Genomic DNA, 23,591 nt, shown 5'->3' on the forward strand with positions numbered 1-23,591 from the left:
ATGTATGAATGAGTCTCGTCACATGCAGCCCAAGTAGTAGTAAATTAACCCCAGCATGACGCTCTACACACAAACAATAATCTGTTTATTAAAGTAACACAATAAAGCATTAAAATGAATGCGGCTTTGAATCTGATATCCATTTCATAAACAAGACTTTTCAGGTTTTGACAAATGGAACAAGTCTTCCACAATTATACACAATTTATACAATTTACAAGCATTCACAGCAACTTTCCAAGAAGAATGGCTATACTTCTCATATAGAGGTTTAGAGCAAAATTGTCCATAATGAGGTTTTCAGTAGGATGGAGAGAGCCGCGGGTTCGATATCAATAGATGTATTATCAGCAGGAGATTTCATTCCGAGGACATTTCACTCTAAAGCCTCCAGCTGACGAGTATGCCTGTTGCAGTGGTTTCTGACGAGTATGTCTGTTGCAGTGGTTTCCGACGAGTATGTCTGTTGCAGTGGTTTCCGATGAGTATGCTTGTTGCAGTGGTTTCTGATGAGTATGCCTGTTGCAGTGGTTTCCGACGAGTATGCCTGTTGCAGTGGTTTCTGATGAGTATGTCTGTTGCAGTGGTTTCCGATGAGTATGCCTGTTGCAGTGGTTTCTGATGAGTATACCTGTTGCAGTGGTTTCTGATGAGTATGCCTGTTGCAGTGGTTTCTGACGAGTATGCCTGTTGCAGTGGTTTCTGACGAGTATGTCTGTTGCAGTGGTTTCTGATGAGTATGCCTGTTGCAGTGGTTTCTGACGAGTATGCCTGTTGCAGTGGTTTCCGACGAGTATGCCTGTTGCAGTGGTTTCCGATGAGTATGCCTGTTGCAGTGTTTTGGAGACCTTGCGTAATGTTTCTTGTGTCGCGATGTCCTGATAAGTCTGAAATCCTGTCTTCAGTTTAACAATGTACAGCACCTCATCCTTTCACCATCTCTTCAAAGCCTGTGATTGAAGCTGCGGAATTACAATTGCATCCACATCAGCACCACTAATCTGCTGCACTCCTAGATCATGTTATAAACCGTAGCATATCGATGCCTTCTGCACATGTGCTGCCAGGATGATGATGATGATTATTATGATTATTATTATTATTATTATTATTCATTTATACCTTTGAAAGATAGGCTGTAACAGGTGGCTTAGTGCAGGCGTTTGGGTGGCACAGTGGACTTAACATCCAGTCAGCGATGTCAAATACATTGTTATTCTCCACCCCACTCCCTACCTTGTCTTTACTTGGGAGGGTCCAATCCAAATACATGTCCAATGCTTTAGAAACCCCACCACTGCCACAAACCAGTTGAGCTCAGTACACTGAAGAAAGCGTTAAGCTGAAATGTGTCCTCAGAATCTGCCTCCGCAGGTCTCTGTTCACTGTTGGGTTGTAATTGGAGGTTTCTCAGGGCTGGGTTCTGTGGTTTGCTGAGGCTTGAGTTATCGTTATTTAGAAACACATTAAAAGCAGAATCAGTGAATGCTGTGAAATCTGTGCAGGAGAACCAATTATTTCTGACCTGCAGTGATGTGAACACGAACATGATGATAAATCCTGTCTGTCATCAGGTCTGTTTTGTGGTGAAATTATTTAAAAAACAAATGTACCTTTGCACAACGCATGACAGGTCATTTTACAACTTGGCAGTCCAGCATATTAAACACCAAAACTCTTGTTTGGGAGCTGTTATTTCAATTGCTGCCAGATAATTTTTTGGGTTGTGTTTTTCCCTGGCTCAGGTTTGCAGACTCTATGAGGGGCATGCTGAAGCTCATCTTGCTGCTGATGTTCTCCGGAGCCACTCTGTCGTCTACCTGGCTCACCCTCACCTGCCTCCCAGACAGTGGCTCTCATCTGCCTTTAACCACAGGTAAGCAGGACCGCACACAGGCTTTCAACACTGGATACTGAGAAGGGAAACGTTTCACTGGCACCAGGAAGCAAGAACATATAGAAAAAGAAATCGAAGATGTTAATTGCATGTCAGGAGCTTTGTAAATGTACATGTAATGGAGAACTATTGCTTTCTTGGGTCGCCATAAAAAGATCCTTTTTATGAGGGTTCCCTCACCTGGATAGACTGGAGCATGTAATGTAATTCTGCAGGTCTAATTGCCTGTTGAGAGCTAAGCCAGTGCAAAGGGAATTCAACGTTAGTTAAAGCGATTAGCTACTGTATCATAAATAACAAGACCGTCTGCCCTTGGCCTCATCCAAGTCACTTTCCCAGTTTTAAAACATCTATTTTCAAAAGCCTGGTTTTATTTGAGATTTTAGTGTTTTAAAAGGTTTTATTACAAGGCAGGAGTCCTTTTATAGTATCTGCAGATTGTTAATGTAGGCCTCCTTACACATATATAAAAAATTGATTTGAATGTTTATTTTTATGTGAATAGTTGTGGTTTCACTGAATAGTCTGCTTGTCCCTTCAGAGATTCTTCCTGCGGCTGTTAAGTACAGCAGTTTTTTTTTCTTTCTTTTTTTATTATCCTCCCTTCCATTTTTTTATAACAGCCAATTTTACTGTGAAGTAATATCTTTCTGATCAGGAACAGTTGACTGTGTCAGCAGGAAATAAAATGACATAAAGTGACTGTAATTCTCCCTGACACTGAAGTGAACCACAGAGTTTGAAATGTAGTCTAGATTCATATTAAATGAATGATAGATTCTCCAAATACTCTGGCACACTGCTTTACCTTGCAGAGTTGTTATTGGAGCACAGCCCCACCCTGTTTGGTTCTGCACACTGCTTTACCTTGCAGAGTTGTTGTTGGAGCACAGCCCCACCCTGTTTGGTTCTGCACACTGCTTTACCTTGCAGAGTTGTTATTGGAGCACAGCCCCACCCTGTTTTGTTCTGCACACTGCTTTACCTTGCAGAGTTGTTATTGGAGCACAGCCCCACCCTGTTTGGTTCTGCATTTCCACACACCCAGATCCATGATCTGCTGCACTGCATGTGTTGTACAGTAATGCAGCATATTGACAAACAACATGTTAAATGAAACTGTCTACTTGATTGGAGTTTCTTTAACTTTGCATAGTTTTATGGTTTAAATACATAGTTTGTTTTTGGTTCCATCCTGTGAATGGTCCACAGGCCAATCCCCAGCTGGAAAATAATTGTTTGGGGGTTTAGAACCAAACAAGTGTGTTTTCCAGCAGGAAATGGGTGCTGGCAATGTACCATTGCATTCAACTCAACCGGTTATGTGAAAAGGGAGCTATGTGCACTGCATCTGTACAGAGCTTTTCTGCATGTTATGTTTTGATCTGCCACTTCAGAGGGGAACATCGGAAGATCATTTCTCTTCTCAAATGCAAACGAACTGCGAGCAGCAGAAAGCTGTCTGTTGTATAAACTGAGTTGGGTTCCCCAGCGCTGCAGTGATCAGCGTTGTAATGAACCAGTATAGGTAGTTGTAGTAGCATTAAATAAATCTGAGATTTTTTTTACTTTTCACTTTTTGGTGATAAACAATCATTAGACTGTTATCAGGGATTTTAAAAGCGGTTTCATTTCCTCCATTTGCTGCTTCGAATGTTTCAGAGAAGTTTGTGCCGCTTCTTTATGGACTTTTCTTTTTGCTTTGCAGCTACTCTGTACACCTCGTGTATCCTAGTGGGAATATTCATTATCAGCAGCGTGCCAATGTTCTTCGAGCTCTTCATTGAAACAGTCTATCCAGTGCCAGAGGGCATCACATGTGGGGTGGTCACCTTCCTAAGCAACCTCTTCATGGGAGCCTTGTTATTTTTCTTAACGTTTTATCACACAGGTAAGAACCATGTTTAATTGCTTGTACAATCTCTGCATGTAAGTAATAATAATAAAATGTTTGTTAATGTCATACCTTGAAACCAGTAGTGGAGTAAGTCACATTGGGTGGATGGAAATACCTAGATGGTAGTGGGATGTATTTGGAAAGTCTCCAAATCTTCAGTTTGAAGATTAAAATGAGATGAGTTATCATTGCAGAGCTTAGTCTCAGATTTCAAATCTGATTTGACTACAGGCTCGCAGGTCTTAGTTCTAAGCTCATAGACCCTGACTCTGTCTTTCTCTATCTGTATCGCTGTCACAATTAAGTCCTAACTAAGGTTTGTGCTTGAAGACTTTTGTAGAAACACTACTGTATGTTCCTATTTTTAAAGCTGAAACTCAACAGTGCAGTCCTTTTATAAAACTACAAATAGGATTGACTAAGTGAAGTTTTCAGTATAAACTGCTCCCTCTGTCCTTCTGAATAGCTTGATGTTAAGGATATAGTTGAAGCACTGGATGCCAACCCGGGCAGCATTAATGGTCCTGTCAGCACCTCTTGTGAAGGCGTGCCTAAGACCCCACATTCTGACAGACAGCTGGGCATGACCCTGCTGAGCTTGGCATGGAATAGCACCCCTCCACTGTGAGAGGCCCTGCATTGTCTTCAGAGCAATCTTCCCACCCGAACATCATTGAAACCAAGCCCCACACTTAACCTGACACCAGTTCTTGAGTGAGCACAGAATCATCCCCACCGGCTTTCTGCAGCCCAGGCCACGTGGGAGTCTTCATTCCCCCAGACGTGCTCAAATTTGTTGGTACCCTTACAGCTCATTGAAATAATGCTTCATTCCTCCTGAAAAGTGATGAAATTAAAAGCTATTTTATCATGTATACTTGCATGCCTTTGGTATGTCATAGAATAAAGCAAAGAAGCTGTGAAAATAGATGAATTATTGCTTATTCTACAAAGATATTCTAAAATGGCCTGGACACATTTGTTGGTACCCCTTAGAAAAGATAATAAATAATTGGATTATAGTGATATTTCAAACTAATTGGTTTCTTTAATTAGTATCACACATGTCTCCAATCTTGTAATTAGTCATTCAGCCTATTTAAATGGAGAAAAGTAGTCACTGTGCTGTTTGGTATCATTGTATGCACCACACTGAACATGGACCAGAGAAAGCAAGGGAGAGAGTTGTCTGAGGAGATCAGAAAGAAAATAGACAAGCATGGTAAAGGTAAAGGCTACAAGACCATCTCCAAGCAGCTTGATGTTCCTATGACAACAGTTGCAAATATTATTAAGAAGTTTAAGGTCCATGGAACTGTAGCCAACCTCCCTGGGCGCGGCCGCAAGAGGAAAATCGACCCCAGATTGAACAGAAGGATAGTGCGAATGGTAGAAAAAGAACCAAGGATAACTGCCAAAGAGATACAAGCTGAACTCCAAGGTGAAGGTACGTCAGTTTCTGATCGCACCATCCGTCGCTTTTTGAGCAAAAGTGGGCTCCATGGAAGAAGACCCAGGAGGACTCCACTTTTGAAAGAAAAACAAAAAAGCCAGACTGGAATTTGCTAAAATGTATATTGACAAGCCACAATCCTTCTGGGAGATTGTCCTTTGGACAGATGAGTCAAAACTGGAGCTTTATGGCAAGTCACATCAGCTCTATGTTCACAGATGAAAAAATGAAGCTTTCAAAGAAAAGAACACCATACCTACAGTGAAACATGGAGGAGGCTCGGTTATGTTTTGGGGCTGCTTTGCTTTTGTCAGTTTCAAGTTATTTCAGAGAAAATTGTGCATTCTTCGTTTTTTGTGGAGGGGTACCAACAAATTTGAGCACGTCTGTATATATAATATAATATGTATGTAACAAGTAAGTTTGCATTATACGGTACATCCCCCATGACATTCATACACTGGGAAAGGTAGGCCGCTTCCTCAGTATAATTCCAGATTCGGTTACTCTCAAGAAAACCGTGTCCTTACCAAGTTTCCTCCCAGTTGGAAATGCATGTTCTCCAGATGAATATGAAACACGTAAATGTTGTTATTTGATTGCAATGCAATGGGCCTCTCTCTGACCCTCCTACAACAGCCTCCTGGGGTTCTCAATTCACAGGGAAAACAGCGATGGGGCTGAATGGGTCTGACCAGAACGAGAGACACATTAAAAGCAGCCTTTAAATATCTACAGCACTACTGACATGCTTTCTTAGGGCTGTGTGCTTTTGCAGGAACTGGTGAGCATAACACATTGGAGCTTTTATACGATCATTCCTTGGACATCCCTTTACTAACTTTAGGCTGCTGTTTTGAATAAATTGTAAAATTTCTCTGTCTGGAAGACCGTTACAAATTATTGTAAAACTAATTCACTGTCTGATGGCGTAGCATGAGAACCTTCAGATGACAGAATTGTCGGCGCACGACAACAATAAAAAACAAAACAAAAAAAAAAACATTGTTGCCTGTCTAAAAACGAGAACTGCAGATCAATTTGTTAGACGTCTCAAAAATTAATTATGTAAATTATGCATAATTATGTGCGCTGAAGGATTCAGTATTCACCTGTAAATGTCTATTAAAAAGTTCAGGCTGCTCTATTTTGACAACACATTACCTTTAATAACATGCAGGCCATTTAATCTACATAAAAGCCTTTCTAATTATTTCAGTGCAGTATTGCATTCTGGGACTGCTCCGCGGTGACTTCTGATTGACGTTAGAGAGGACAGCGCATACGTAAAGAGCTTTAAACCCTTGGAGTCTAATTTGCAAGTTTCTTTTCTGCGTCCTCCTGACCCTTTGTCCCAGGTTCCAGCCGGAGCCGTTACTCAACCCTAGCCCTTATGAATGATGGATTTCCCCAGGCAGCACAGCGAGTGAAACTTTGAATCTGATCCTCCACGCGGCAACGCTTAGTATTCTGTGACCACGGCAAACCCGCTCACGTCTGAATCTCCATTTAAATTGCTGTGATTCCAGCTCCCGTAAACCAGAGACAAAGCACCAAGATAAACAGCACTCTATTAACCCGCTTTCACGCTCTTACAAAATGCTGAATGGATTATTGAACGTTGATTAATGGGTCGGGTTTCAAGCTATCGTAATCCAAGTCCTCCTTCGCCCGTGATTTTATAAATGTGAATTCGGGGAGCCCGTTCCAGGTATTCATTTCAGGTGTGTGAAATAGGATTGATATCTTTGCACGTATAAACCGACAAACTGGCCACCAACTAGCAAAGGATGCAGCTGTTCATTGCGTAGTCTGTAAGTTACCCCTACTGCTGCTACTACTGCAGGAATAGAATAGCTGCAAGATATTCTCTTACTGTACTTTCGTAGATTATACAACATCGGAATCTGAATCTATATGGTTGCAGGTATACCATCTAGTTATAACACTGTAATATGCTGCATTATACAATATACTGCATTATAAACTTTATTACAGAGTTTATAGTAGTAGTTGGTATTATCAAGAATTATAATCAGTCATAAAGTTAATCATAGTAATAATAATCATGTCTTTCGTGGCCCCCCCCCCCCCCCCCCCCCCAAAAACATTAAAAAAACTACTTGTATGAAAATGTGATCAGATTTGTTACCCTTTGCATGTTTCAAAACAATTGTTTAGAATGTCTGATTCTCACGATTCTATCGATACAGTGGCTTGAAGGTGGCACAGCAGTAGCGCTCCATTAGGGGGCAGTGTGGAGCAGGAGATTGCTCTGCTTCTATAAGCGACTCCTCCGTCCCTGAGGAAGTGTCAGAAGGCAACCAGAAGACAAATTCATGAGCTGTTGAAGGCACGTGAAGCTGATTGATTACAGAGCCTGAGAGAGTTTGCAAAGGGCGAGCGTTCTGAGCAACCGGGGATATTTCACTCCTTGTTCCTCATCGGCAGAGTGGACGGGCTGCTTTGTTTCAGGCTGCAGATGCCTTATCTGCTAATGATCAAATATAATGGGTGTCATTGCGGGACAGGACTTTTTCCGACAGGTTTATCACAGTGGAAGTGATGTCCTTTTTAATACCTCGGAGGAGCAGACTATATACAGTGATTACATGGCACAGGAACGTGTTTAAAAACATGCTGTCTGAAGCTCTGATGAGCTGAACTCTTTGTGACTGTACTGGGGTCCAGACTGGGCCTTGTGAATGTAAAGATGTTGTCCTCCTGGTCATGCTAAAAGCCACAATACCTTGGAACGCTTTTTTGTTCTGTGTCTGAACTTGCTGTCTGTGTGTGTGTTTGTGCTTCTGTAAATGTAGCCATGTGCAGATGCCTCTGTCCTCCCGATATCCTGAAAAGATACCCAGCACACAAAAGGCTACGATCCCTTAGGGCCCTGAGCAGATGCATTGATCACACAAAGAAAGGGCCATGCTACCTTCTCAATTAAGTTCACTTTGACATTGTAACAAATATAAAGAACAACATCAATCTGTCGTGCCATCCAGTACCCTATTGTAAGTCGCCCTGGATAAGGGCGTCTGCTAAGAAATAAATAATAATAATAATAATAATAATAATAATAATAATAATAATAATAATAATATTAAGTAAATTAAGTCAGCTGTACAGTACATTTTAATTCTTCTCCCAAATGGATTAAAAAAAGGCAGTTGGCATGCAGCACTGGCATGGCATGCCAAACAAACTTAAACATAGAGTTCAAAACCATGATTCGGGAGTGTTTACAGAATTAAAAACGATGGGAAAGGTTTTCTTAATGATTGACAGTAAAGTATTTTGAAGGACTGTTTCAGTTCTCTGGAAGACGAACATCTTCAATGCGGCAGTCCATCTGCCTCCTTTCCGACAGTAAGGACCTGCATTTTCTAAGTCTATGTAAGTACTCTTTTTAAAGCATGGTAGGAGACCTCAGATTTATGTCCACCCCAAGTGTCCATACTTCCACCTCTTCCATATGCTTCAGAAAGCATTGATGAAACAACTACAGTATCCAGAAATGCGTAGAACTACAAACTGACACATTTTATTCATTTATATGAATACAATGTGTTAAGAGCTTGCTAAATGCGCTGGCTAGGCAGCACTGATGAAAATCATTTCCTAACATACCTGAAATCTTATCTCACATGCATGGAAAGAGCACTGCGATGTGCATTTAAAAACATTTTTACAAAGAAATGTTCCGGAATCAGTCAATCAAAATGCCTTTTTTTAAAAGCTTCAAAGCGAATATTAACTTTCAGTGTGTATCTGGAAGCAATGCCGATTTCCCAGCCTCTGTCACTTTCTCTCTGGAAGCAATGCCGATTTCCCAGCCTCTGTCACTTTTTCTCTTTCCTGCAGTCGTTTTCCACCCTGGAAAGCCAGGTATGTGCGAAAGTAAATACATAATGGGCATTTGAGGTGGTTTATTATTGGGCCACGTGGATACTTTCCAAGAGGAAATGAAGCACGAATCAGCAGAAAGTCTCAGAACAACTTGTGATGATTTCTGTACAAGAATGACACAGAAACATCAGTTAACAGATGTGACACAGCACATACACTGAGCAGAGAGTGTGTGTGCGTGCGTGTGTACATGTCCACAGATGGTGCATTAACAGTGTTCCTCGATATTCTTTTCAGATTTGTCCTGGCTGAACTGGTGTCTCACAGGATCCTGTCTCTTCAGCCTTCTCCTTATCCTCCTCTTCAGGGAATCATATGACAGGCTCTATCTCGATGTCTTCGTTTCTGTTTAATGGAAGAAAGAACACACTTTTTTATTTTTACATGAAAAGACTGGACATTTTTAATTAGGACACTTGGCTCCGAAATTACTCTGGAGTTAAATAGGTTTTTCGTCTCATTGGAATACATGGGACGCCTCAATTAAATCCAATCATTAATCAGGTGGGACAGTTCTTATCCATTTTACAAATAATAGTTTTCAAAAGATCTTTTCTAACTTTTCAGAATTAATAGGTGTCATGTACTCAATAAATTCAATATCTAATTTCTTGTCTAACTCCAAACCTATGATCTCATTTCTTTGCTTTCCTCCGAGCCCCTCCTTTATCTGAAATGTTAAGTGAACCAAGGTTCCCAGGATCTTGGTTTATAATATAATATAAAAACACTACTGCATGCAAAACACTAATTTTATATGTGTTATATATGAGAGATGTTCTTAATATGTGACATCATCTTCTAAGTGATTATATTATGCTAAATTAAAGGTATGTGTTTCTTTTAACTTCATATTGTTTCATCATTTTGTTAATGAGTCAGTTTTGATTCCATATACCATTGTCTAACAGAGTATTTGACAAAAGTTTGTCTCATACAATATTCAAGTAATTTAGTTTCACTAAGTTTAAGTGGTAATAGTTTTCATTACAATTATTTATCCATTAAGAGATGCACTGACTAGGCTCTGACCTGTACCTCTCTGGGAATATGTTACTGCTAGCAGTTTCCACAGTCTCTTGTTTTTTTCCAAGGTCAGAGTCTGTGCAAACACTTTTTAGATTTATGACCTATAAAGGTCTGTTAAGCCATCATTTTTGCATATTATTTCAAGATATATTCTTATCTGTGCTAAACCACTAATTCCATAAACCTTAACACTCCATCTACATGAGGCTTGCAGCTCTGCTGAAGTGGAACCCAAGGACATTCCCTCTTTCTAGATAAGAAGAGAGGCCCTGTTTTCACTGCAGCAGTTTCAAATCACCACATTATAAGGAATCCATCTACCATCATTAGACAATAGTATAGTGGATTAACAACAAGGTACATTATAGTATATTATTACAAACTTAACACAAAAACATAACACAACACCTTTTAACTTCTATACTTCAATGGATATCATAATGTCTAGAAGTCTTATTGTTCAATAGAAAGAAGAATAAACTTGTACCATTTTCCCATTTAAGTAAATCGAATACTGCTTCAGGTTTTAATCTTCTTATCACTACAGCAAAGTCGTGAACAAGCAATAATACTTGTCAATTTTAAATATGTTTTCTCATTATAGCAAATACTTAAAACATATTATTAATCTTATGAAATAACTGTTATGAACTATAAACAGTGTCAATTAGCACTGAACCTGTTTCATTATAAGATAATCTTTTAATTAATTTACCTCTGTTTATCAATTGCTATAATATTATTTTGGTGAATCCCTCTTAGGATTTAAATCCAAATGTAGGCCAGTATAACTGCATTCAACTAGGCTTGACCCTTCTCTTTGTTCATACAAAATCAAGACCTCTGGCTTGTTAGTTAATCTTTTGGTCATAAAGAGTCTCTTCTTATCTTGTGTTTTTCTTGACATAAATTTGTAGATTAACGTTCACTTTTAGCCGGAATGGTGCTTTTTATCAAGCGTCATGCTTTCTGAAGATAAGATATACTAGTGGTAAATTGTTCATTATATATATTTTCTTAGGGATTCTCAGACTACTAAGTATTTAATTGAATACATGTGTAATTCTAAACAAGAGTGGACTGACCTATTTCATGGAGCAAGAGAGCCACCTACTAGTAGTACAAGGATACTCTCTCTCCATCCTTCCTACAAAAACTCTAATACTTCATTGTTATGTTAAAGTACATTCCATATTTGAAATTGCCTAGTCCATGTCCTGCGTATCCCCACGTTTCCAGCAGGATTCTTCTGTGCCCGGTTCAGCTCTGGTTGGTTCCGCGAAAATGACAACAGGCCCCTTTATCCAAAGTTTAGCATCACAGGTGTGAGACGCCATCTTCCTCACTTCGTACCTACAAGATACTTGGACACGTTTAGCTGGGACATCTTCTACACATTCCAATTTACCTAGATGTGCCCATTTCACTAAGTGACCTCCTTTCACTAAGTGACGACCTGCTGTAGAATCCCATTCCCCCATGGCATCAATCTCTATGATTACTGCTCTTGATAAATGTGAGGCCATGTGCTTCAAGCCCGGGACTGGTTCAGATAGAATCGTTCTGTACTGTGTTCCCTTGATGTATGTTTTACAATTGATTGAGTGGAAGAAAGAGGACCAGCTCTGTAGAAACAATAATTGCATTCTATAGAATACTGGAATCTTCAGCGCAGTCTTCTGTTTGAAATGATTGGTTACAGAGGCTTTGCAATGTAATGAGCCATCAAGCCCTATAGTGAGCTGAGTCAAACGCATTGAAATGAATTACTGCACTTTCAACAAAGTCCCTACAAAGGGAGGCCATTCATAACATAATATCACATTTCTTATCCTAATCTGTCAGTTATTTTGTTAATAGGCAGTTCATTTGTCATGTTAAATATGCTTAACCTTTTTGTTTGAATATTGACCATGTTGAAAATTGTTTTAAATATGTAGAAACATTGTGAAACAAGAATAACAATATCCAGATCATTTTATTTTAAATAGTGGTTATTAGAGTCTAGATAGTAAGAACCTAGTAGTGCAATACATATGGCTTACCAGCAGAGGGCTCTCAACATGCAACTTGTACTTGGTTTGTAAACAAGACGTTACAAAATGCATTGAGACCTTGTGTGTCTAAAGCAGTTCTAGATTGCATGAAATAGAGCAGCGGTTCCGGTGTCTGTTTTAATTGATTCAATAGAATCCCATATGCATTGTTTAGGTTCCTTTCGATTCCTTTTCCCTTACAAATTACTGGAAATAAGTTGGGGGTTTGAAAGTTATACTGGTACTGCACAAAAACATTTTACAAACATTGCTTTTATTCTTTTATTTGTGCTCATCACTAACAGGCGATGAGATCTCAGTGTTAACATGTGTGCTGTAGTGACCACTAACAGGGTTGAGGAAGACGGTCTCGGGGAGACCTGGTCTATCCGGCAGTTTGCAAAGAGGGAGTTTACTTCTTGTGCTGCTGAACATCTGTAGTTGTACATTTTGGTATAAATTTCCACACAGAATTTTGCAATGTGTCACAACACAGTTAGGTAAATAAATCAATCAATAAATCAGTAAGCTGCCTGTGCACATCCTGAATCGGAACGTGCTGGTGAGGCTGCTGCTGGAGATGCCAGTAGCTTGGAGCTGGCAGGGATTTCAAGGACAAAGATCTGCGGCAATTGATAGTGGCTGCCTTGCCAGATCCAGTAAATACCTGATAATGACAATGTCAAAGGCTAAGAGGATCTTGAGTTGTATTCCTGGCATGGACAGAAGCCATTGGAACCCTTCTTCCAGGCTGCCTCGCTCTGTCAGAAGGCACGATTTCAAGGCAGATTCATTTGTTGTCCATAGTAGACCTCAGGGTGGGTTGCTCTCCAGAATTCAATGTCATTGGGGATTGAGTTCAGTAATCAGAGCTCAGCTCTCCTCTGGCTCGCCTGACTTCACTTCAAAACAAAAGGATGCATTTCTCTTTCTTTCTTTTGTTTGGAAGTTTGTTGGCTTTCTTCGCTATTGTTTTGCTTTCTGAGGTCCAGATGTATTTGGTGCTCCAGGGCTGATCTGTCATTTCAATCCCCCGAATCCTAGGAAGAGAAAAAGGAGGAATTTACACAGTGATTAGAATCCAAGAAAAATCCTGGCCTGGTACGGGACTTTGCAGCTGTGGATGATGTCAGGAAGGACTTCCATATTGCATTTAATAAAATGTAGTTTTGTTGCCAAAGTGCAAGCGCTGGAGCCAAAAGGCAGTTTGTTTATTTTTTTTTTGTTTGTTTAATTCAGCCATCTGACAAGAGTAGTTTTTATTATTTTAATTGAATTGATTTTGCTAACTCCATTCTGGAGTGAATGCTTTTATTCGACTCCAGTTGCACTGATAAACTTTAAAGTTAAAAACAGTGAATTAGTTTGATCACTCTGTCTGAGGTGCCGTGGTTCAGTTTAAAGGTGCTGCCCCTGTTGAGTTTTATGAGATCATGTTAAACATCTTGAAACGTCAGGGATCTGGCAAGTGCAGATGTATCCTCATGACTCCTCTTTGTGTGCGTGTCCGATTGTAGAGAGAGTGCACAGCTGCGAAGCTTCACAAAATGGAACGTTTGGGACAATTCCACGGGACATGTTTGATTGGCCACTCCTCTGAGTCCCATGAAACACTAGTGCTCATCATCTCACCACTTTGCCCACTGTACAGATTTAGTTTTATTTCTTTAAAAAAATATAACATATAAGTTAATTAAAGTGTATTACTGTTTAAGTAAAAGAAAACGCAGTTTTGACAGCAATTGCTAAATCTTTATTGGTTTTTGTTCCAGAAAGACACTTATGAATGTTATGTATAAATATTTTTTTTTCCTTATCCATCAGACATTTGTAAGAAAAAAACAAACAAACAAAAAAAAACCCTTTCAGACATTTCATCATGTAAGTGGAATAAATATAATATTTTGAGTTGGTTTCAGCCACGGTTAGATGACTCAGTGTATTTACTCTTGACAGACATGTGAGGTAAGTTCTGTCAGCAGAGTATTTTTCTTTTTTCAAGACTGATTTTAAGAAGTCTGGCTGGCTGCAAAAACTAGTGCCATTTACTGTATAAATAGAGAACATTCTATTAAAACCCCATCGTCTCCAATGCTGCTCCCCCGGGTCATGTTTTAGTGAAGGGCAAAACTGTAATTAAATACAAGGACAATGAAGCAACTGTAGAGCCCTGGGCTACACTGGAGAGAGTGGACGTGTCCTGGTCTAGAGGCCTCAGCTACACTAGAGAGAGTGGACGTGTCCTGCTCTAGAGGCCTCGGCTACACTGGAGAGAGTGGACGTGTCCTGCTCTAGAGGCCTCGGCTACACTGGCGAGAGTGGATGTGTCCTGCTCTAGAGGCCTCGGCTACACTGGCGAGAGTGGACGTGTCCTGCTCTAGAGGCCTCGGCTACACTGGCGAGAGTGGATGTGTCCTGCTCTAGAGGCCTCGGCTACACTGGCGAGAGTGGACGTGTCCTGCTCTAGAGGCCTCGGCTACACTGGCGAGAGTGGACTTGTCCTGGTCTAGAGGCCTCGGCTACACTGGCGAGAGTGGACGTGTCCTGCTCTAGAGGCCTCGGCTACACTGGCGAGAGTGGACGAGTCCTGCTCTAGAGGCCTCAGCTACACTGGCGAGAGTGGACGTGTCCTGCTCTAGAGGCCTCGGCTACACTGGCGAGAGTGGACGTGTCCTGCTCTAGAGGCCTCGGCTACACTGGCGAGAGTGGACGTGTCCTGGTCTAGAGACCTCGGCTACACTGGCAAGAGTGGGCTGGTCTCGGACGCTAACCTTCCCTGTGTGACTGATCGTTGGGTTCTGGTTGTGTTGCTCCACACTTGTAATGAAAGATCCCAAGTGGCAGCAAAATGCATATCAGCACAGATCACATTGATGCTGTTGTTGCGCTCAGACTTGCACAGATCACATTGATGCTGTTGTTGCACTCAGACTTGCACAGATCACATTGATGCTGTTGTTGCACTCAGACTTGCACAGATCACATTGATGCTGTTGTTGCGCTCAGACTTGTGCAGATCACATTGATGCTGTTGTTGCACTCAGACTTGTGCAGATCACATTGATGCTGTTATTGCACTCAGACTTGCGCAGATCACATTGATGCTGTTGTTGCACTCAGACTTGTGCAGATCACATTGATGCTGTTGTTGCGCTCAGACTTGTGCAGATCACATTGATGCTGTTGTTGCACTCAGACTTGCAGAGATCACATTGATGCTGTTGTTGCACTCAGACTTGTGCAGATCACATTGATGCTGTTGTTGCACTCAGACTTGCGCAGATCACATTGATGCTGTTGTTGCGCTCAGACTTGCACAGATTACATTGATGCTGTTGTTGCACTCAGACTTGCAGAGATCACATTGATGCTGTTGTTGCACTCAGACTTGCAGAGATCACATTGATGCTGTTGTTGCGCTCAGACTTGCGCAGATCACATTGATGCTGTTGTTGCACTCAGACTTGCGCAGATCATATTGATGCTGTTGTTGCACTCAGACTTGCAGAGATCACATTGATGCTGTTATTGTACTCAGACTTGTGCAGATCACATTGATGCTGTTGTTGCACTCAGACTTGCGCAGATCACATTGATGCTGTTGTTGCACTCAGACTTGTGCAGATCACATTGATGCTGTTGTTGCGCTCAGACTTGCGCAGATCACATTGATGCTGTTGTTGCACTCAGACTTGCAGAGATCACATTGATGCTGTTGTTGCACTCAGACTTGCAGAGATCACATTGATGCTGTTGTTGCGCTCAGACTTGCGCAGATCATATTGATGCTGTTGTTGCACTCAGACTTGCAGAGATCACATTGATGCTGTTATTGTACTCAGACTTGTGCAGATCACATTGATGCTGTTGTTGCACTCAGACTTGCGCAGATCATATTGATGCTGTTGTTGCACTCAGACTTGCAGAGATCACATTGATGCTGTTGTTGCGCTCAGACTTGCAGAGATCACATTGATGCTGTTGTTGCGCTCAGACTTGCGAGGATCACATTGATGCTGTTGTTGCATTCAGACTTGCGCAGATCATATTGATGCTGTTGTTGCACTCAGACTTGCAGAGATCACATTGATGCTGTTATTGTACTCAGACTTGTGCAGATCACATTGATGCTGTTGTTGCACTCAGACTTGCGCAGATCACATTGATGCTGTTGTTGCACTCAGACTTGCAGAGATCACATTGATGCTGTTGTTGCGCTCAGACTTGCGCAGATCACATTGATGCTGTTGTTGCACTCAGACTTGCGCAGATCATATTGATGCTGTTGTTGCACTCAGACTTGCAGAGATCACATTGATGCTGTTATTGTACTCAGACTTGTGCAGATCACATTGATGCTGTTGTTGCACTCAGACTTGCGCAGATCATATTGATGCTGTTGTTGCACTCAGACTTGCAGAGATCACATTGATGCTGTTGTTGCGCTCAGACTTGCAGAGATCACATTGATGCTGTTGTTGCGCTCAGACTTGCGAGGATCACATTGATGCTGTTGTTGCATTCAGACTTGCGCAGATCATATTGATGCTGTTGTTGCGCTCAGACTTGCGCAGATCACATTGATGTTGTTGTTGTGCTCAGACTTGCGCAGTCCTTGCGTTTCTGTCAAACCACTCGCTATACTCTGCGAGACGCTCTGGAAAGAGCTGCATAACGATTAACGCAGGAATTGAAACCACAGACACTCCTGTTCAAGAACCGTATTAAACACAATGAGGGTGTTTCATTAACTTGGTGTAATTTCTAAAAATAAATGGCTTTAATTCAGCAAGACACTTGGAAACAAAACCGATATGTCCTGAGAGTTAAAGTAATTATTCCAACCAGGCAAGCGGAAATCCACTTGTCAAATGAGGTCTCTTATCATGCACTGAGTTTTTATTTCATTTGCAATATACCTCTCCTCTGCCTGGCTTCTCCCTGATTTTTATCCTTTTTTTTTTTTTTTAAAGCAAACGCTGCTAGGTTTAGCTTATTTAAACAGTACTGGCTGGTTTTATGCATAATTCTGAGAGAGATTTTCTTTGCTATAAACCTTTCGCTTTTTATCTGTGGATTTCTAGTTTTTCTTTATTTAGTATTTATCACTTGACTGCTGCAGTGCGAGTGTAGCTGAAAGCTTTCATCTCTGTATTTGTGTGAAGTAATGTGTACTGTGCAGGTTGAGCGTTGGGTTGTTAAATCATCTTCGTTGCTTCTTTGCTTGATGTCTGATGTCAATCCAGTCTTGACATGAGATGTATCTGACCTTTCATAGCAGAGCAGTCAGGCACATTGAAGAGCATTAAAATCATTAAGCACTGAGGAAGAGTTTGGCTTGTGCTAGAATGGAATCTGCATTTTACAGTTTCATAATAATTGCATCTTGCCCTGCTACCAGACTCATAAAAATCCAATGTGACCAACATTGCAAGTATTTGAATAGACTTGCGTTGCTACTGAACTAAAATGAAATGCATTTTATGCATTGCTGTCCCTGGTTGATTTGTATTGCTAAACAGAATTACAAATACAAGGAAATAAATACATTTCTCTGGCTGCACTTAAACACAAGCATGTTTAGGGTAAACAAAAAAAATCTGAACACCCATATCCCAGTAATCCACAGTGCAGAGGTGAGTCATTGTGAAGCCCAATTCATGCACTTAGTGGATAATTTGTCATCGTGCCCACATTTACACATATTAGTTAAGAAAAGTGGCTGGTGGAAGTTTCTAAAATGCTGACCCAGGCTGGTTACAGAATTACTGACTGAGGCTTTTGCATTATGGGAGCAAACAGCTTGGAGCCAGCTTCCTAACAAAATGAAACGTCACGGCTCTGCTGCTGGGAAGCTGGGTTTCTGTGCTTTTAATATCAAATGCTACAAATCTGAGCTCATTATTGGGCATCGGTTTGTTTATACATTGACAGTTTTTATTTAAATAAAGGGCATCTCACTTGCTCAAAAAAACATAAAGGCCTTACATTACTGAAACGCTTCTGTTGTGAATATAACGTATTATTTAGACCCTTATTGAGACTGCGGGTTCACTGTGTCCTGTCTTTACAGAGTTTAAATCAAGCAGAACTCTACCACCCCAATGAAAGCGTCTGTCACTGATCGAAGGGTTTCAGTAAAATTGCTTCATACTTCCAAACTCTGCTAGTATTCTGCCATTGACGTGTCTGTGTGCCCGACTTTTTAAAGTTTCCTTTCTTACTGGTTTTGTCCTTCCCTTTGGTTTTGAGGTGTAGACAGTTTCGCATGTAAAGTATTTATTTGGTGTCGCGACTTCCAAAGGTTTTCTTTGTAAAGCTGTATAGACACAGGCTTTTAATTGTATATGTTACTAATGCTAGAGAACAATCACTGTATGGGTTTAGGCTGCTGTTAAACCAGGAATAACTGACTCCCATTGCACTGCGGTTTGTGCTACTACAGGCTTCACTAGAACAGCAGAGCGCAGGTTACCTGTAATGTACCTGGAGCCTGGATTGTACCACAGAGCTGTGCAGTGGGCTCTTTCCAATCCTGCAAACTGTGTTGCTTTACTGTGCGTTTTATGTTGTTGAAAATGTTTCTAGGTATATGTCTTCTACGTAACATTCAGATTTATTTGCAACTTCATTATTTGCCTTTTATTGTGATACATTTCTGTTGTTGCTGTTATGTACCATTTATGATTAAACAAAAACAAACAAACAAACAAATAGTTTTTAGTAGAAATCTTGCTGCTATTGAATAAATGACACAGCAGTGAAATTGATGCTGTGGTTTCAGGGTAAGTTGACATGAAAATGACATCAAAGCAAAAGCAGTGGTAAGCATGTGTGTCCTGGCTTGTCACTTTCTGTTCTGCTCAATATTATTTTACCAACATCAATGTCTTCCATGTACAGCATATTGGGATGTGAATTTGGGTGGAATTAACTGACCTGCTGCATTCCATACTTTCCTCAGGCTTTTAGGCATTCTGTGCATGAAGAACGCCGGCCTTGCAATTTGCTTATTCAATCAAGCAGAAAAAGTTACGATCGGCTTTCACCTAACATATGAACAATGGAGAGTGTGTCTTTAGATGATAAACATGCCAAAAAAAAAAAAAAGTATTTCCCAGGGGATCTTTTTAAAATCCTAATTGTTCTGTTAGCCCCTCGAGTGGCTCAAGTGAGGGAGTGGCTCTTGGTATTTGCATTCCTTTGTCATTAAGGTGAATCTCCTAATGCGCTGCCCCATTCATCACTGCCTGTACAGACCATTCGTTCTGCTTTACCCACTACATGCTCTGCACAGATTCTCATTTAGATCTTTAACTCAATCTAAATATGCTGTTTGATAACGTTCAGAAAATGGATTCCGTTTTTTGAGCATGCACAGTGAAGAATAAAAACACTTTCCAATTCAAAACCATGTTCACATTTGATACATGATTTTGAATTATAGCAAAATTATAGCAAAAACTTCATTTGCATTGTTTTCTTATTTAGAAGATTTTATTTATTTATTTTTAAATGTAGTCATCATCAATGGTTTTTACCATTAGGGTATCCAAAATGCATAAGGTTCAGACCTGTCTTGTTTTTTCTACAGCAGTACTGTAGAGTACTTGGAACATGAACACAGGCAACACAATGGCAAGAACACCATACATACTTCAGCTGGCATCACGGGTCTGTTTTATTATTCTTTACAATGTACAATATACAAAAATATAGAGTACCAAAAAAATTCACAGTGTCTAAAAGGCAGTGATTACAGTCTAGATCACATTATATTATTATCTAACACTACCACCAAAGCAATTGCATAGGAGGCACAGGGCCTTCAGTATGGAGTTCAGCAATGCTACCGCAGTGAGAACCACGGATCTGTTCTGTAATGTATCATCTTTCTATTAACACAGCAAGGGAGTGAAGGAATCATGGTATACCCCAGGAACCAGACACACTTGACAGAGTGATAGTATAACCCAATTATTTATTTTAATAAATGTCTAGCCCTGGCTTCCCAATTATAACAGACAATATACCACAGGTTAATTACTTTTTTATTTATTGTTCTTAAGAGAGGGAGGTACAGTCTCGCATCTCCAAGACTTGATCACACTGGAGTCCCTGGAGGAGAGGTCTACCACATTCGTTTCAGCTGAAGGGGCTGTACTGATATGTGGTGCTAAAGAAACAAGTTACAAAAAATTAAGATAAGCTTTTACTGGAAGAGCCTTAAAATGTCAGTTCTGCTGAAAATGAGCATTTGGACATGCACTGTGCAATAACAGTGACCGCGCAGTCCAGCGCAACTCAAGTGATTGTTCAGTGTAGCAAAGGTAGAATAAAAAGTTGTTTTAATGTCTCATATTTAAAACAAAACATCACACATTCAAATAAAATTTAAAAATCCTCTGATTTATAATGAGGAATTGTATCCCTCACATCTGATAGGAGTTTGTCATATTGGAGAAGGAGAGCAGCCAGACCACTGAAGTACATTGAACCTGAATATTCTCACACAAGCAGTACTGCTGAACTCCATTCACAATCTCTGTGGTTGGTATTTACACAACTTCTGCACTTTGTACAACTATAAGGCATTTAAAACAGTGTTAGCTATACAACACACATTTACATTAGACTAATTATATAAATGTCATTATGTTGTCAGTGAACAGTTCCTCCTATGTACAAACGCAATGGCAAGGTGAGGTTACCATGGTAACCAGTGCTGCGTTCAGTCACCAGGCATTAAAACATTTTTAAACTAAAACCTGGAAATGCCCTAATAAAATGAAGCTAACTCACTGTACACAGAGTGTTTGTTTAAACGCCATGTACTGCTTTCATGGCTGTTTTTGACACACATTATAGCCGAATGTAGTGCATGAATAGTTCATATAAGAGCCCGGTTTTAACTGTTGGGAACTGGAGGCGCATTATTCCCTTTTAGTTTGAGGTTCACAGAGGGTCGTACCATGGCGTGTACATCTCACTGTGTGTTCTGTAGTGGCGTACATCTTCTCCTCAACCCCAGTCCCTCTAAATCACTTCCCACATCTGCAGCTTCCACTGGTTCAGCATTCAGCCCTGTTGCAAACACTTGATTACACATTTGTTTTCATTAATCCAATCATGTTTTGCAATCACTGTAGCATATTATTTCAGTCTGATTAATTGCATACTGTTCCCTCTTCATAATGTCAAGTCTCCCACATTTACCTCTGTAATAATTCTGAATTATGAAAACTGCATAATCTGTTAACACACGAAACCGCAATTAGGAATTAGCATTCACACGACCGAGTTAAGTTCAGGTTGACGTTGCAGGAATAAAAAAAAAAAAAAAAGTAGTTTAACCTTATTACACAAACTGAGCTTCACTGGCTCTTCAGAGACAGCATTAACCAGCTCAAGAGATTCCACCTGGAACGATGCCTTTGGAACAGCAACCCTTTCCTCCTTGCAAACTTCCTCTAAAGGAATGGGATTCATAGTAAAAAAAACAAAAGAAAAACTAAATAAAGTGTTTAGAAACGGTTATTGGTGTTGTACTGTTTACAGTGCATCTTCCTCCCTGGTTTCTTTTGAGAGACGCACACAGGAGGGTTTGCCTCTACACTTTCCATTGAACTCTTCTCACTAAAATGCTACAACAGAAGCAACAGGAACCAATCCTTGCTCCTACACATTTGATAGTCTATAGTTATTCTAAGGATTTAAGTTAACATTTCGGATGTCTGACGAGTGATACAAGTATATATATATATATATATATATATATATATATATATATATATATATATATATATATATATATATATAAAAAACAATTATATGGCTGCCCTGGGAATGTGGCAACAGGCAGCAGTCAATACACGACATCTCAAAGTAAGAAGAACATGATTCGTTGCAACTCGAGCAGACACGCTCGCTTATTTCAATTATTATACTTCCTGGAAGACAACAGTTGAAATCTGATATTGGTATGTACCTCAAAAATACAGCAAGCTCTAAGCAATCAAATCTGTTGTGTTTGGAGAAGGCTATTGTCTACAGTTAAGGAATATATCCACTCCCAGTGTATCGTATTAGAAAGAGGAACCGGGGTCACGCACGCAGCTCAAGAGAATACAATACAAAGGGTCAAAGTTGAGGCTTTTTTGGTAAGTACCGTGGCATTGAAAACCATTCAACTTTTTCTGTTGGCAATATTATTGAGCAATGGCAATAATTCTTTACACTCAGAATCTGCCCACACTGCAGTGAGCGAGCAGGGTTAACCTGGTGGGAAAGCCCTGGGCAGGGCGTGGAAAAGACTTCCAAGCTGCTGCTGTTTCAAGGCCTCTTTAAAATAAGTCAATAAAACCCTCAACTCTGGAGCGGACGGCTCCCATCTTCAGTCCAACAGCCATCCTTAAAGTTTTAATAAAAAGAAGCACGGCTGTCAGAGCAGTCCAGTATTCATGCATTTTGTTTTCTTTGACAGAAGGGGAACATTATTCACGAAAGTACCATCTTCAAATTGAGAAGTCCACAAGTGTAATATATTGTTCCTGTATCCATTTGTCCAGGCTATAGTCTGTTTGTACAGTTCCATACAGCCTTGAGCACTCCTGTCCCAATGAAGGAAGTACATTAAAAAGCAGCCCCACAAGCCCTCATGAAGAAGTGGATGTGTTAAATGAAATGATAGAAATGTAAAGATCCAGTGCGCAGCAGGGGGTGTAGCGCTCTCAGCTGTTGGTGTAGGGAGAGGACTCGGGCTTGTAGTCGTATTTATATGTGTTAAATGAAATGATAGAAATGTAAAGATCCAGTGCGCAGCAGGGGGTGTAGCGCTCTCAGCTGTTGGTGTAGGGAGAGGACTCGGGCTTGTAGTCGTATTTATATGTGTTAAATGAAATGATAGAAATGTAAAGATCCAGTGCGCAGCAGGGGGGGTAATGCTCTCAGCTGTTGGTGTAGGGAGAGGACTCGGGCTTGTAGTCGTATTTATTCACAGTCGCTGGGTAATAGGTGGTCGTGTAAACGTTGGTTTGTTGCAAAGGGGAGGGGTAAAAGTTGGACCTGTCATCTGGAATCAAATTGTTCTTGTTCAGAGTCTGTAACACAAGCAAAACAACAAAACAGTTGAACAAACTGCAGATTTCAAATGTCAGATTTCTAGTTAATCACAGAATTACTCATGGAAAGAAGGGACAGGCTGAGCTACCAAGCGAAAATGGTCAAGCGTACCAGCGTTTCCCCTTAGAAACCACCATCCTTCAGCAACATCCAGTACTGACCAGCATCTGTGCATCAACTCCGCCCCCTTTGTGAGGTCATGTGCTGTAATGGGTAGTGCATTTTACTTTGCATTAATACAGTACA

General features: G+C 40.5%; 2 protein-coding genes across 6 annotated transcripts in view; one reads left to right on the forward strand and one right to left on the reverse strand.

Annotated features, from left to right (window-relative positions):
• Positions 1-10,011, forward strand: part of LOC117426496 (solute carrier family 49 member 4-like) — a 30,309-nt gene extending 20,298 nt beyond the window's left edge. The window contains exons 7-9 of the mRNA XM_059034118.1: positions 1,746-1,876; positions 3,606-3,788; positions 9,397-10,011. Coding sequence (XP_058890101.1) covers positions 1,746-1,876; positions 3,606-3,788; positions 9,397-9,512 — 430 coding nt within the window. The 3' untranslated portion in view covers positions 9,513-10,011. The remainder of the gene's footprint in view (positions 1-1,745; positions 1,877-3,605; positions 3,789-9,396) is intronic.
• A 9,876-nt stretch (positions 10,012-19,887) lies between these two features.
• Positions 19,888-23,591, reverse strand: part of sema5ba (sema domain, seven thrombospondin repeats (type 1 and type 1-like), transmembrane domain (TM) and short cytoplasmic domain, (semaphorin) 5Ba) — an 88,311-nt gene continuing 84,607 nt past the window's right edge. For 4 of the 5 annotated variants that reach the window (XM_059034123.1, XM_034044524.3, XM_034044526.3 and 1 more), the window contains exon 22: positions 19,888-23,323. In XM_059034123.1, coding sequence (XP_058890106.1) covers positions 23,171-23,323 — 153 coding nt within the window. In that variant the 3' untranslated portion in view covers positions 19,888-23,170. The remainder of the gene's footprint in view (positions 23,324-23,591) is intronic. The other variant, XM_059034124.1, reaches the window with a different exon arrangement.

Source organism: Acipenser ruthenus, chromosome 11, assembly GCF_902713425.1.
Source record: "Acipenser ruthenus chromosome 11, fAciRut3.2 maternal haplotype, whole genome shotgun sequence".
Lineage (NCBI taxonomy): Eukaryota > Metazoa > Chordata > Actinopteri > Acipenseriformes > Acipenseridae > Acipenser > Acipenser ruthenus.